This window comes from Terrapene carolina, unplaced genomic scaffold (genome assembly GCF_002925995.2).
Source record: "Terrapene carolina triunguis isolate 2854851 unplaced genomic scaffold, T_m_triunguis-2.0 Scaffold113, whole genome shotgun sequence".
Taxonomy (NCBI): domain Eukaryota; kingdom Metazoa; phylum Chordata; order Testudines; family Emydidae; genus Terrapene; species Terrapene triunguis.
In genome coordinates, this window is record NW_020664464.1 from 32,035,162 (window position 1) to 32,051,156 (window position 15,995).

The window sequence follows — 15,995 nt, forward strand, 5'->3', positions numbered from 1 at the left end:
GGCAGAGTTGGGGCAGAGTTGGGGCAGAGTTGGGGCAGAGTTGGGGCGGGGCTGGGGCAGAGTTGGGGCGGGGCTGGGGCGGGGAAGGGGCGGGGAAGGGGCGGAGTTGGGGCAGGGCTGGGGCCCCATGGAGTGTCCTCCTTTTTAAAAATTAAAATATGGTAACCCTACTTTACAACAGTAACTTCCTAGAAAGGGTAGACAAATGGATTTGATAGGAGAACAGGGACACATGCTCTCTCTTTAGCAGCATGCAACAAACTAGAAGATAGATCAGGGGTCTCAAACACGGGGCCCGCGGGGTGATTTTCTGCGGCCCACGAGCCCCTCGCAGCCCCCCTGCCTGCCCCCAGTGTTTACCAGAGCAGCAGCCGGACGTGCACCGGGGCAGGGCAGGCTCCCTGCCTGCCCTGCCCCCACGCTGCTCCGGGAACAGGCTGAAACGTGGGGAAGGGGGGGGCGGAGGGGCTGTGTGTGGCTTTGCTTTAGGCAGCGCCCCCAGCAGCTCCCATTGGCCGGGAACAGGGATCCGCGGCCAATGGGAGCTGCTGGAGACGGTGCCTCAAGAAACAAACACACAGCCCCTCCGCCCCCACTTCCAGCCTCTTGCAGGGGCAGGGCAGGCAGGCAGGCAGCCTGCCCTGCCCCCCGAATCCCTCCTGCAGCCGAACCCCCTACCCTGAGCCCCCTGCCGCACCCTGCACTCCTCTTGCACCCCAACCCACTGACCTGAGCCCCCTGCCACACCCTGCACCCCGACCCCCTGCCTCACCCCTCACCCTTCCTGCATCCCAACCCACTGCCCTGAGCCCCATGCCACACCCCTCCTGCGCCCCGACCCCCTGCCGTACTCTGCACCCCTCCTGCACCCCGACCCCGCCACACCCTGCACCCCGACCCCCTGCCATACCCTGCACCCCTCCTGTACCCCGACCCCCTGCCCTGAACCCCCACCTCACCCCGCACACCTCCTGCACCCTGACCCCCTGCCCTGAGCCCCCTGCCACACCCTGCACCCCGACCCCTTGCCCTGAGCCCCCGCTGCACCCCACACTCCTCTTTCACCCCAACCCACTGCCCTGATCCCCCTGCTGCACCCTGCACCCCAACCCCCTGCCGCACCCTGACCCCTTGCTGTACCCCTCACCCCTCCTCCACCCCACACTCCAACTCCCTGCCCTGAGCCCCCACCACACCCCACACCCCTCCTGCCCCCCCTGGGGGCAGGAAGGGGACAGAGTTGGGGTGGGGATTTCGGGGAAGGGGTTGGAATGGGGGCAGGGAAGGGGTGGGGTAGGGGCGGGGCCTCATGGAAGTGGTGGAGTGGGGGCGGGGCCGAGGGCAGCGGGGGTGGGGGTGTCAGTAATGCGGCCCTCGGGCCAATGTGCTAGTCCTCATGTGGCCCTCATGGTCATTTGAGTTTGAGACCCCTGAGATAGATGGACTGGAGGAGTAGAGCAATGGAAATTAATAGACAGGGACTGATGTGTAAGATTACAGCAACCAACTTTTGATCTTTTTAACTAGGCTGTCCAGCCTGCTCTATTATTTTAGGAAGTTAACAAGAGGTTATCGGACCTTATGAAATGTGTATGCAGTGTTGTTGTAGCCCAGGGGTCAGCAATCTTTCAGAAGTGGTGTGCCGAGTCTTCATTTATTCACTCTGATTTAAGGTTTCGCATGCCAGTAATACATTTTAACGTTTTTAGAAGGTCTGTTCCTATAAGTCTATAATATATAACTAAACTATTGTTGTATGTAAAGTAAATAAGGTTTTTAAAATGTTTAAGAAGCTTCATTTAAAATTAAATTAAAATGCAGAGCCCCCCCGACCGGTGGCCAGGACCCGGGCAGTGAGAGTGCCGCTGAAAATCAGCACGCGTGCAATAGGTTGCCTACCCGTTGAAGCCACATTGGTCCCATGATATTAGGGAGATATGGTGAGTGAGGTAATATCTTTTATTGGACCAACTTCTGTTGATGAGAGAGATGAACTTTTGCACTTACACTGAGCTTTTCTTCTTATACTGCCTAAACATTTGAAGGATGTGTTACTGCATAACTGAGGGTCTATGGGTAATTTAAGCAACTGTATAAATGGAGAATCCTATGTGAGAGCGAAGAGAGGAATGGTTTCGGGGGAAGATGGGTTAACCTGGGGGGGGGGGGGGTGGAGAAAGAATCCTAGAAATTTGATAGTGAAAAGATGTACTAAGCTATCTTGTCTGTAAAACTGCAAATATAGGATTGTTCCTTCAATATAATCTCAATTGCTTCATTCAGCCTACTTTCACAGGATACTGATGATGGGGGCTCTTCCACCGGTTCTTTGGGAGCTAAATCTATAACCTTGTATATTTACTCATATGTATCAGCCCTTGAACGTCTAAGGGCTTGTCTACATGCAGGGTTCTCACAACAAATTTTTGGTGGCCTCAAGGTGTGTATTTTTCCTAAAATACTTAATTAACTTTATGTGCATATTTATGTGTTTTTCCTATACATGTCCAAATCATAGTAATTTATTCATGTAGGGTTTTTTACAGACTCAAAAATAAAAACAACATCCAGTTGTCTCTATTCTTTACTGGACCTAAACAGAACAGAAACAAAATGTGCTTTGCATGTTCTTGTCTTTTTTGTTATTGTTTCTTTTGCTTTTTTTGGTTGCTTTTAAGACTAGTTAGTTAGTAAATCTGCTTCTGTGAAAAGTGATATTTGTGTGTTTGTAAATATCAGTTTTCATAGTAGCAAACTTGCTAGCTAGCTGGGCGGCAGCAAAAAGTGATATTAACAAATATCACTTTTCACAACAGACTTACTCAGCTCTGGTAAGCTAGGACAAAAATTAAGCCCTGCATGGGGAGGTGGGTAGGGAGGCAATGGGGATCAGGGATGATGGCAGGATGTATGGGGGGCTGAGCAAGGCAGCGGGGGGCCAGGGAAATGGGGTGGTGAAGCCAGAGCCTGGGGACCGGAGCCCTGCACCCGCATGACTGAAGCCTGGGGCTGGACAACACAGTGGGGATCCAGAGCGATGGGGGGGTTGGGGGGAGAAGTGTGTGGGTGAGTGTGGGGCCGGCACCCAATGTTGCATGGCTGGGGACTGGGGCTGGAGTCCATGGCCCTGCAACCGGAGCCTGAAACCCTGCGGCTGGGGGACGGAGCCCAACATCCCTCACCCTAGGGCTGAAGCCAGAAGTCCAATCCCCACTGCCCCCAGGAAAGTGGGGAACTTACACTGGCTGCCTGCTTCTCTGGTGATTGCGGTTCCAGAGGGAGGCAAGGCCCAGTAGCCTGGGGCTGCACAAAAAGCCACATTTGAGAAACACTGAATAGGGATACTGAGGAAAGTTAAGGTAAATCACCTAAAGATGTGAAGTTAATGGACATTAACTTAAAGTGTGTTAAATCCCATTATGGATGCTCTCTTTCAGGAGTAAAATGGCCTTACTTCGCTGTAACTTAATTCTCCTAAGGCCTGTGTCCATACAGGTGTTCAAAGCAGTTTAACTTATACACATTGATGTCATATTAGGAGTTCCTAATACACTTTTAATGTTCTATACCTTCAGATATAGATGAACCTTTGAAAGCATCCTGGCTCTAAATCTTCACACTCTTCTTTCAAAAGCCTTAAAAATATTCTTTCATACTAACTTTATGAATGTTGCAATGCCTAATATGAAGCAAAATATATAGCACATTTTTGTTGGAAACATATGCTGTGAGACAAAAGAAAAATATAGCAAAACAGCAACAAGGAATATTAGTCACTGCTCTTGCCTAATACAATTATTTACAGTGGGATGTTGACTGAAACCTAGGCTACAGAAGCTGAAAGGATCAAACAAAAAAGTAGCTACTTGACAAGAATTCACATTATAAGTCTTTTAGAAAAGAAATCTATTTAAAAAAAAAAATCAATAAAGAAAAACAAAAACACCAAACCCAAGAAAACAATGCAATGAGCAGACTTGTAATGCTTCTGAGATTTCCGTATATTAGATGAGTTAATGACCTAAACCTTGCTTCTGATCACTTCTTACTTCACTGAATCTAAGTGTGATTTTCTATTGCAAGAAGAGAATGTGTTTAGCACTCTTTTGGTTTAAAGTCTACAAGTCTCCCATTTTCCCTCATATTTATTTTTTGTCCCCTTTTCCCTTGGAACCTCTAGCTCGTAGTCAGCGTCAGCTTTAGACATCACTTCTGTGTGGAAAACCACTAACTCCATCTTTATTTCCCATCATCTTCTCTCTGCCTACCTACTTTGAATAACTCTCTGCATAAATAGTATCTTCCTATAATGGAACATTTCCAAAAACTGCAGCTTTCCTCCAGGCCTTTCCTTCCTCATGTCATTGACTGCACTATGGCTTTCACAAATTTAGATCTTAATTTTCTTCTCAAGGCCCATGCTCTTAAAATCATCCTGGAGCCTCATGTTATCCCCTCAAACAACTTTACCTACAAATCTGGTATTCATAACCTTCAGAGCATTACTACAGCTCATACCTCTCTTGACCTTGCCTTTGTTCATATACTCATTCTTTAATTTCTCTGCTGAGCACACACGCCCTAAGGCTTGGTCCACACTGGGGCGGGGGATCGATCTAGGAAACGCAACTTCAGTTACGAGAATAGCGTAGCTGAAGTTGACGTTTCCTAGATCGAACTAAGTTTACTTACTGCGGGTCCACGCGGCGCAGGCAAGCTCCCCCGTCGACAGCGCTTCCTCCTCTCGGCGAGCAGGAGTTCCGCAGTCGACGGGGGAGCGCTTCTGGGATCCATTTATCGCGTCCAGATGAGATGCGATAAATCGATTCCAGAAGATCGATCTCTACCCGCCGAATCAGGCGGGTAGTGTGGACCTAGCCTAAGTTTTTTCCTTTCTTTAAATCTCATCTTAAAACCTTCCTTTTTAGCCTATAATTGAGTCCCTAGAGGATTCTCACACTGTGTATGAAGGATACTAGATAAAGAGATTATATTGCTTCACTGGCTTCCAACAATATTTTGAAAAAATTGAAAGGGCTAAATTTCTATTGTGTGCCATCTTCTTGCTCTGTTAGTAGAACTGGTCAGTTAACTGCTGCTCACTACCAGCAAGTGGAACCCACACATTTCCCTTTATTGATCATGGGGAGGGCTTTACCCTTCCTTTATAATTCCACTACAGAGATTCTCTATCAGATAAGTTTGGGATAAGAAAACAAAATCAGTTTTAAAAAAAGAGTGCCTTTTTTTTTAAAAGGGGCACAGTCAATCAATGATAGTAAATAGCTAATAATGCAAATCACACAATGTGCAACTGTGATTGTTTTACTTTTTTTTTTTAATCAGGTATGTTAAATCTTGGACACTAAGTACTAATTTCTGTTAAAAAGTTTTAAAAATTGAGAGGCTATTTTCTGATTAGTTTAACATTTAGACAGTATAGCGTGTAAAGAAAGCTAGATTATTAAATATTACACTTTTTCAAAAACAGGATAAAAAACTCTGCAAAGTCAAACCATAATCCATTTGGAAAATACCTTCAAACAAGGCAAAGACTTTTAAAAATATACCTATCTTTCCAGTTTGTCATTTTTTTATTTATATAAAGTAAATCGCTTATAGGAAAGGCTACCAAGGATCATACTGTTCTTTTCTTTTTTTTCCCTTCTTTTGAGAAACGTTAAAATAAATGTTTTATTCAGTTCTGGTGAAATGAAGTCAGAAGAGTCCAAAAACACTGTTCTATTCCAATAGCTCTGAAAACTCCTGCAAACAATTAATCCAGTTCTTGCATCCACGTAGCTGGAATTTTTAACCACTGTCATCTCCCACATAAAACACATTCCTAATTCCTGTGCTTGAGAAATGCAATGACTCTAAACACGTTTCACTGTTATTTAAAGCGATTACTTGTCCTTTAATTCTCCTGCATTACCAAAAAAACCCCAAGATGCATAAGCATCAATAACAAATGCTGTTCCAAACCACAGTCATATAACTTACTCTATGAACAAATTTGCTGTAAATGAAAAAAGCTCTTCCTATCTACAAGTGGCAAAATATCCTTGGGTTTCAACATACTCACCATTATTTGCCTCTGACTATTTATATATGATTTTTAAAAAAATTAAGACTCTAACATGGCACAATATTTGCTGTTCTTTAGGTATGGGATAACATTATCCTCCAACATGGTATACTGGCTGTAAAATTAGTTCATTGTCTGCTATTGTATTAGCTGAGAAATAAAATTAGCACATAATCTGGTGTCAAAGTGTTGCAACTACTCTACCCTTCCCATGTAGTTAAATTGGAGGGGAGAGGGGTTGGGTGGTCCTGGCTAGATAGAAGAGTGGATGCAGGGGAAGGGGAAAGAGGTCCAGGTACAGAAAAGGTTTAAGAAGAACTACTGTCTAACACATACAACGACAAAGTTCAGGCCTAATATGGCCATATTAGGACTTTTGCATGCTGGCATGCAACTTTAATTCTCTTAAAATTATATGAAAAACTAAAATACCCCCTCCACCAAACTAGTTTGGTTATGCAAAGCAGAGAAATGGGGCACACAAAATGTACATTTGGATGGAAATTTTTAACACACATGTATAATACACATACCATGAAAACACATTTGGGAAAATTCACTTTCCAGGCCTAGTTACTGAAGCTTTCCTTATGTTAAAGGTCTGATCCTGAAAAGGGCTGAGCATTTACAACTCTCATTGTGTTAAATGGAGACAGCGCTGATCAGCAGATCTCCCAGGTAATTAAGCACTAAGATGTCTTCCAGTCACACATGCCACCAGCAGAAAGGGAAGGGAAAAAAAATTCAGGATAACAGTGGCTAGACTGAAATTATTTAATTGTTGGTCAATAATGAGATGCAGATCCCAGAAATGGAGAAAGAATCAGTACAAAAAGGCATGCTATTTTTTAATCCAATTGAATGTCGATAATTTCCAGAGAGATGAATAGGCAGAGGGTCTCCATGCAGAAATTCAAAACTCATTACACTGCTGAGGAGAGAAGTCCCTCAGACTGGGGCTCAACCCCCCTAGACTTTTTCTATGCAAAGATGATGCTTGAGTGTTGCTCTGGAAATGATGAACAGGAGCAACAAGAATGCAATTGCTCCAAGATTCCAGAGTTCTAAATCAAGCTTACGAAAGACACTTTCTTCATACAGTGTACTTGAAATGAGGACTTTATGAAATCGAGTAAAGGGGGAGTCAACCTGTCATTAGGATAATTATTAGTCGAATGTGGTTTTAAAGTTCTGTTATAAAACAGACAACCAGACATTTAATTACATGTCTCAGTGTTAGAGAAATGAATTACTTGAAAGTTATGCTAACAAACACCCTGTCTAAAGAAGGGAAAAATATATCTGATTCAATGTCTCATCAGTGCACTGCAACTTCAATTTCAACAGATCTACACCCCTGAACAGCACAAATATTTAAATTCCTATATTTGTAACTGTTACAGTGAGAGCTTCAGGCAATGGAGCATTTCTGAACAGATGCAAGTTTAGTTTGGCAAGTCTCAGTCAAATTAGTTTAACACCTTGACAGGTATAGCAACAAACATGGAATATGCAAATATTCTTAAATGTTCCACCCTGTTACATATACAGTCAAAACAGACCTAGGAATGTGAAATCATGCAAAGAAAACAGGCCCAGGTTTTTGTTACTAAAATAAATGACACTAAATATTAAATATAGGTATATGAAGACATTACCTTCATGGCATGAATTTCTTCTAGTAATCTCTCTGCTCGCCTTTGGTTCTTAAGTACCACATCTTCCGAACCCCTGTAGATAAAGGCTGTGTTTAGCTGGGTAACACACTGATTTGCAATCATTTCCCAACAAGAAAGTTACTATTTGCAGCAAAATAAATCACAAAAGTCAACATAAACAATTTTATTTTACTGTTCACATCTATTTTATGTTAAATGTAAATTTTCAGAACAACCAACTAGACACACAGAAACATCAATGCATCCCCAGCTTTTACAGATGAAATTAGCATGCAGAAGAGATATAATGACAATTCCAAAAACGTGATGGCAAGTAGTAATATATCTGATAGCAACATTTTGGCAAGGACTTTTTTAAAATCAGAAGAATCTGCTGCATCCTCTATGGGAACTGTTGAATTAAATGTAGTGTCTAGAGAACATTATAAATTGTTTAGCACCAGTCTAAGTCAAGGTTGCTCAAACTAGAGAAGAGATGAATCTAGGCCAAGAATGATTATTAGGCTGAAAGTTTACTTCTAAAATTTGTGTAAGTACATTATGATTAAGTTTTGAATGACCCTAGATAGGATATAATAATCAAACCTTAAGAGATGATAGGGATTAAAGAATACCAAAAAAAAAAAAAAGTGAGCTAGCTGAAGATAGAATCCTGAAAATTTAGATGGCAAGAGGTACTTTTCTGAGTAAAATTTCCAATAAAATTAAATGTTCATTACAAAATTTAAATATGTAATGGAGGCCACGATACTGCCAAAAATCTTACATAATTTGCTACAGTGGGTGAACTGTCTAAAAAAAAACAACTGTATTCTTCACATTTTAAACACAACAGTAGATTTGTCGTCTTCCATTGGTCTCCAGTACTAAGTGTCACAAATCACTTTGCCCCATGTGAAAGATTAATTACATTAAGACTGATTAAAAACATTAAAGTTTCAATTACAGTGCTTATTTGTTCAAAGCATATTGAAAAGTGCTCCTTGCTCTGAAATTTGCAGAAGTCCTTTGAACTTTGCACTGAGGAAGCTGCTGAAGCTTTCTGTAATACAGTGATGTTCTAAAACATAAAAGGATAAACTTTTCTAAAATGCTTATGTGATTTAGTCTAAATCTCATTTTAAAAATTACTTCGGTCAAGTGTTTAAACCAGTTCTGAAAATGAGACTTGGGCTGAAAGTCACTTAAGCACTTCTGAAAACTTTACTTCAAGTCTGCTTTGGGAAATTGTCTTTAGAGTCATATTACCTTAGACTATATTAAGATAAGTAAAATGTTGACACAAATCTATAAATAAGATTTACTACATCTTACACACTTAATAATGCACATTCATAAAAGTACAGTTCAAGACCAATCCCATTCTAAAAACAGTGTTCTTAATAAAAGTATTAACTATCCAGTTAATGTACTGCCCTACTATCCACCTCAAATGTGTAGTGTGTTAAATAATGTTATGTAGACACTCATTTTTCCCCACAGTTTATTCAATATTTATGTAAGTCATTTAAAATAAATGCAGCATTAAAAATTTAAAAAAATTAAAGGAATATTAATATTAAAACTAACTTTTTTAACTTAAGTTTTGCAATGTGTCTGGTGAGTCTGCGAATGGTAAGAACTCTGGCCTTCTTCACCTCTTTTCTCATCTTCACAACCTATTTGAAAGGAGGACAATGTGTTAGAAAGCTATTTATCCTTGTGTACAGAAACTAATCAAATGTATCTGTTATGCCTTTGTTTTTTTAAATTGATTCAATAAACAGAAAAATATTTTGAGAACACAGTTCACTCCTCTGTTTACCAAAAATCTTAGTTCAAATGAATTCAGATTCCTGTTAAACTCAAACTGCTTCCATAAACATCAATCAGAGGAGGAAAACAAACCAACAGTCTAAAAATGTGTCTGAGGTCTGAACAGGAACAAGACATGAAAAAGCCAAGGCATTCTTAACCAGCCATATTTTAATATTATTCTTAGAACCAGGCTGGCCTAGAATTTTGAACAGCTTAAATTTATTTTTTGCTCATTCATTTTGTAATCCCACCCTCATTGAAAATGCACCTGTACTTTTCTGTTAAAGCACGATATGGAACAAAACTACCTTTAACTGACAATTTAAATGTTCTTTAAAAAGCCCCTAAAGCTAACACTTCAATAATAAACCGTCTGTCAAAGGCCATTCTAAATTCTACAAGAACAAACAAATAGACAAACAAATGAAACCACATTGTTACATATGGACTGTCATTAAATTTAGTTTAATTAGTGTTTTCATAAAAATACAAGGACTTGAGGTGTAGGATGATAATAGCATCTCATTGCTGTCTGATGACCTGGCCATTTGTGTACATTAATACTGTACAGAAATTTGAAACTATTTTGCAATACATTTTCCAAATACATTTTCTAAAACTTTCTTTTTTGGAGTGATTTACCATCATCAATAGTAAAACAGTGTTAAAATCCACGAAGTGGAGAGAAAAAGAAAACAGAACAAAAATCATGTCTGATTTTTGTATTTGTGGTAAAGTTGTAGAAAAATCCTAAAATTTACTCCTGGACAGAGAATTTGTACTGTATGCCAAGTTGTCACGCCCTTCTTAAAATTCTATAGAGGAATCTCTCTTTATTGTACCCAGAGTTTTTATTTTTAACTACAGACAAAAATCTTAAATACTTGCACACTCCCTATGCATATCCGCGTATAAGATCTAAAATACGGATATACCTGGGGCAGACCCTAAATGTTCCAACAGCTCATGGTATCAGGTATGCATCAAACGGAGACTGAATTAACTTTTCAGAAGTCTATGCAAGTCTTCTCCTGCCCAGTACAATTGATATCATGTACTAGTTGCAGAAACATCCAGTGGTACAATCGAGGAACCCTTCTCCCCCGTGCATTTATCATGTTCGACGTGATATAGTTGTTCTCCTCAGAGTATAAATTGGGGCAACATCCACAAATGTTGGGGTTCTACCATCTTGTCATTCACAGCAGCAATTTAGTTGTAGGCCCTGCTCAGCACCGGGTCTTCTCTTTGCTCCCAGACAAAATCTGTGTCATGAGCCAAAGCTCCCTAAATCTGACAACAGCAATCCCCTGGCTACCACTCCTGTCTACAACCTGGATGTATGACCTGTGAATCTTGAACTTCCCTAAAGGGGGTTGCCTAATTCTCTTAACTCAGCTAGATCCATCATTTCAGGATCTTCCCCAGGTACTAGAACTGGGTTCAGCAGCCACTGTATCCAATTTTCTTGGCTCATGGATAATTTCCCACAGGTACTGCTAATCCCAGGATAGGACAACAGCGAGGGTAGAGCCATATGTCATCTTACAGATAGCCATAGGCATCTGCAGAGATAGGCCTTCACATGAGTGTGAATGCACTGTAGGAAGATGATTTCCCCTGGGGTCCCTTCTGCCGCAGGTAAGGGAGTCTGCACCAGGATCTGGCTACATACAGAGTTCAACCAACTTTGCACTTCTGTCCCATTGATCCATACAGGGACCGTTACTTTGGCAGGTCTGGTCTTCCACACACAGCTTTCCACTGTCCAAACCTTGGGATACTCACATTCCATAAAGGGATACTCTCTTTGGGAGTGCTCTTGCTGCCCACATGAGAATAGGCAATCATGTTTTGGTCTGAGCCCATTCTCTCACCTGCTATCAACCTTGTCTGTTAGTGGTTTGGCATCTAAGTTCACACTATTCCCTCATCGCAGCGGTGTCAGGAGCCAACCACACTCTTTAGGTTTTGTCCAGGCCCTTACTAGCTTGTTGCTGTGACTCATCCAAAGTCAGTCATTCTAAATCACGAGATGCTGAAGATGAGGGCACTTGTCCCTGATGAACAGAGTGTTCTCTTCTGCCAGGGCTTCATATCAGGTTGGGTTGGCGTCTTAGCCCCAGTTTGTCCCCTGCCCTCATCTCTGCAGTTTCTAGGCAGTTTTCATGGAGTAGCTCATGATTGAGTGCCTACCTCAGGGCAGACACTCCAAACTTGTGCTATGCTCTGTAATTACATTTCACCAACCCAGTAACAGTCTCCTAGGCTCTCCAGTCTATCTTGCCATCCAGGCAAGTTGGACCAAAGATCACAAAATATCCAGGTTACTTCCAGTCCCAGGGAACCAGTCACATGAGTTTATACCTCAGATCAGTTTATATCTCAGTTCTCACACCAAAGACAATGCTTCTAACCAATCCTTAATAAGCTAACTAAAGGTTTATTAACTAGGAAAAATAAATATGAGAGTTATTTACAGGTTAAAGCAAGCAAGCATATACACACAAATGAGTTACCATCTACGGTTCCTAAACATAGTAATCTTTCAATTCAAAATGTCTTTCAGGGTGGACCCAAGGCTAATCCCTGGGGGATCTCTGCCTTATTTTAGTGTCTCTAGCCCAGTGAGAGTTCAAACAGCAAAGAGATGAAAAATTTACTTTTGCCCATTTTATCTTTAAGCCTTCCAGCCCATGAGACGAGCTCCCTTGAACGTAGCATTTCCAAGCTGTGATAGGGTCATTCACCAATCTTTGTATTGCGATGTTCGTTAATTGCCAGTTTAATTTTGACAGCCCTCCTGAACGGGCGAAGGGGATGATTCCCATACCTAGGTTCACAAGTTTAGAGCAAACATTTTCAAAGCTATAAGCAAAATTTACATATTTTCTTGGCATGGAATACAGACATTACAAGTGAGATTATGAAATGCTTGTAAATTGTTATATGCATTAGAGTCTAAACACTAAATACATTCTGATAAAAGACTAATACCTATTTTGAATAACATACAGGTGAGATGGTTTGATTTCCAGTTATGAGTTTGTCAGTGATCAGCTGATGCCTACAGACGTGGCATGAGCTGGCACCTGGTTTACTGGCATCACAAAGGGCACTGATGGAAACACTGGCCCTGGGCTCACAGCCCCAGTCATCAGATCCATGGCTGCCCAGACTAGCTCCAACAGTAGCGGTTACAGCAGGTTTTATTGCAAGTCTTTCTGCTGGCTCACCATCTTGCATAGCAGCTGCTGCTGTTGGGTTGTCTGCAGCTGTTGAGTGGTGCACTGTTGCAACTGGAATGGCTGTTGCTGGGTTGCCTGTTGTCTCTGGCTCTCTGTCAGTGACTCATACCACTACTCAGGACCAATTCTGCTTGGGTGCTCTGTCTCTCTCGTGTATGGACTTTTAATTTCCCTCTAGTTTACCCCAGTGTCAGGGTTGGGAAGTGAACGCCTATATTCTCTAGTATTTGTAGCAGGCTACACCTTTTAGTGTCCCCATAGGTAAAGGATGGGCACTGCTACTGTCTTGGATCCCGTGGCACATCCCTTTGGCTGTGCCATTCAGAGTCTCTGTCCTTTGCAAGGGGAGTTATAATAGTCCAAAGAAAAAGTCAATATGTTTTCGCAGCGCACAAGAAGAAGGGTCTTAAACTTTCAGGAAGCCAAAAGTGGGAAGAGGGGGAAGGAGTACCAGCCTTTCCCCTTTCCGAGTGTGCCTGGGTGACCAAGGCTCTCAAGCCATCTCTCCTGTCAGCCACCCCTTCTTCCAGGGCCGGGGAGCTTTGAGAAGAGGTCTGCTCTGGCCTAATTGTAAAGCCCAGTCTGAAACCAACTAGAGCACAGACAGTTCAAACTCAACCCAACATGCTCATGCTTGGTTGGTTTTTATATTTGTCCCAAACCGGACACTTGTAGTTGGGTCCTGTCAGGTTCAGGTCAAGTTGCAAGGGTCTAACCACCAGCCTGGACTCCATTTCTTTGTTTCCTCTGTGGCGCCAGTAGGGCAAATTACCCCCAGCCTCACTCTCCCAACCCTGCACGCCAGGCACTCCCTCTCCCAGTCCAGAGCTGCACACCTGAAGAAAGTCTGATTTCCCCCTGTCTCCAGGCCATTCCCCCTCCCCCCCCGCCCCCCACCCAAATCTGTGGCAGCACCAATGCTGCCACTCAGAATTGGGGCTCAGCCTGCAGGGGCTTCCCTGTGATCATGCCTGTGATCCAGATTCAGCTCCCTCCTGCCCATGGCATCAGCAGCTTGGTTTCTGCCAGATACCACAACTGCATTGCGTGTGCTACAGAGTGAGGTGCGCTGTGACTTGTTGGCACATTCACTTCGCAGCACACACAGCGCAGGGAGGTAACAGTGGTCAGCAGTAATGAGGCACACAACTGCCACTGCACTGATCCCATGGGCAGGAAAAGGTGATCAGAGACTACCTGACTCAACCCAAGCCCGAGAGTATTGGGTTGTTTTCAATTCAACCCAACCCCAACACTTGTAGTTGGGTTCTGAATAGGAAATTTTCATGCCGGCAAACACCCTTCATCCAACAACTGTACAAACAGGAAGTCTGTCTTTAAAAAGTCTTGCAAAGTTGTACTTTTTCAAAATGAGCATTGAGGACAAACGGAAACTGATGTGATAGGTAATAATTGCTCAGAGCATCTTTCTCTTGCCCCTAAAAAGGAAACATGTACAAAGATGACTTGATGTAATTAAATAACTACAGAGAAAACTATTTCCTTGGAGTTCATGACATTGCACATCTAGCTCTGTTTTGACAACTGCAGTCTGTAAAGTTGAATACACACTGGAAAACATTTAAGCCCAAGATCATTTAGAACATCTTAAACAAAGAGAAAAAATTAGTATGTCTTATTTCATAGGAAGCTTTAATAGTGGTTCTTTAACACTGCAGAAAAAAATCCACACACTATAATAAAAAAGCTCAAGATTATTCTTTGAATAAAGCATACACTAATTTAAAAAGCACAGCTAGTCATTACATAACCAAACATATACATTTAGTTTCCTCTCCAACATGCTTTGTAATGTATTTTTCTAGGAACATTTAATGCAGATGGAGCATGTTTTTTAGGGACCAACTGCACCAAAAAAAAATCAACTTCTTCAGCTGCCAGCCAATTATAAAGTTCTGTAGGTGGATGACAGCAAGAACAAGGAGAGGTATCCACTATCCAGCAGCCACAAAATATCAAAGTAACCAACCTGTGGCTGTTTCTTTCCCAATGGGTGGTATGTGTGAATTGGGCTCTTGGAAGTCCTCTTGAAGTTATTCCCATGAAAATGACCAGCTCTTTGAAGCAGAGATTATCTTTTTGTTCTGTGTTTGTACAGTGCCTAGCACAATGGGGTCCTGGTCACGACTGGAGCGCCTCATTATCATCTTTTATTATTTGTAGCAATGTTCAGCGAGTTCTGACATCCAAAAATGGGATAGATGTTTCTTCCTTGGCTAACTGCTCAGTTGGGAAAGATTCTTCTTTTTAAAATAGGGTCTATAGCCAAGCAGGACTCTGATGTTTCAGAAGGTCAAGCAGTAAAGGAAGTGGAAGCCCTTTTCAATGAAGCCTCTAAAATGACTGGGGTGTGAGGTAGGCTCATGACCATGTATCAGAACTCCCCAGACTTAGTAGCCCCTGAAACTTGGTGATGGGGAGTTCCTTCCACATAGATATAAAAATACAAACAAAAATCAGAAGAGACTAATTATAGCCCAGAGGTAAACCTCAAACCAAATAATTTCCTCTGTCAACAGCAGCCCTGGAAAATTACATTCCAGAGTGGCTGGAAGTCCACAGACTACGTGGCTACCAGTGGAAAGAATGACCAAGAATTGTTTGCAATGCAGGATGGGAATGGTGGGGCTCTCCTTCCGCCAAGACAGCTCTGCCATTCATTGCAGAATGGTGCTGTCTAGTTGGCTTAGATATAAAAAAAAACTAAAACTTGAGAAGTCATCGTGGAAAGAAAACCAGTTTTAGTGTCTTTAAAAACAAAGGTGTAATAAACACCAGTGTAGCAAAAATGTGTCAACACATTTAACAAGTCATCCCTAGGAATCTTGCCAGAAATAATGCATACAACTCTATGCTGTGTCTCTTGGAGATACAGCACAGAACTCACAGACCAGGAGAAGGGCACAGCTATGGTGGCTTCAAGTCCTCTATGCACCCTCCTGATTCTGGGCTATTCCAGGGACTGGAGATCACAGTGATGCCTTCTGACCTTATAATTTATTGACTATGAAATTTAGACTCTTACTGCTGTCTAAATTACAACAGCTTCTTGTGTTGCACCATAGGTTGCAATGCTACCCAGAATCTCTGCAGTATTGTATGCCGGAGCCATGCCCTCGACATACTCCCTATGCCATTTCTTGTGAGGGTGTTTTAGAACAA

At 42.2% G+C, this 15,995-nt stretch overlaps 1 protein-coding gene across 2 annotated transcripts in view; it reads right to left on the reverse strand.

Moving 5' to 3' along the window:
* Positions 1-15,995, reverse strand: part of SRFBP1 (serum response factor binding protein 1) — a 108,913-nt gene that overhangs the window by 67,469 nt on the left and 25,449 nt on the right. For both annotated transcript variants that reach the window (XM_024194526.2, XM_024194525.2), the window contains exons 2-3: positions 9,337-9,425; positions 7,747-7,819 (exon numbers count right to left, since the gene is read on the reverse strand). In XM_024194526.2, coding sequence (XP_024050294.1) covers positions 7,747-7,819; positions 9,337-9,425 — 162 coding nt within the window. The remainder of the gene's footprint in view (positions 1-7,746; positions 7,820-9,336; positions 9,426-15,995) is intronic.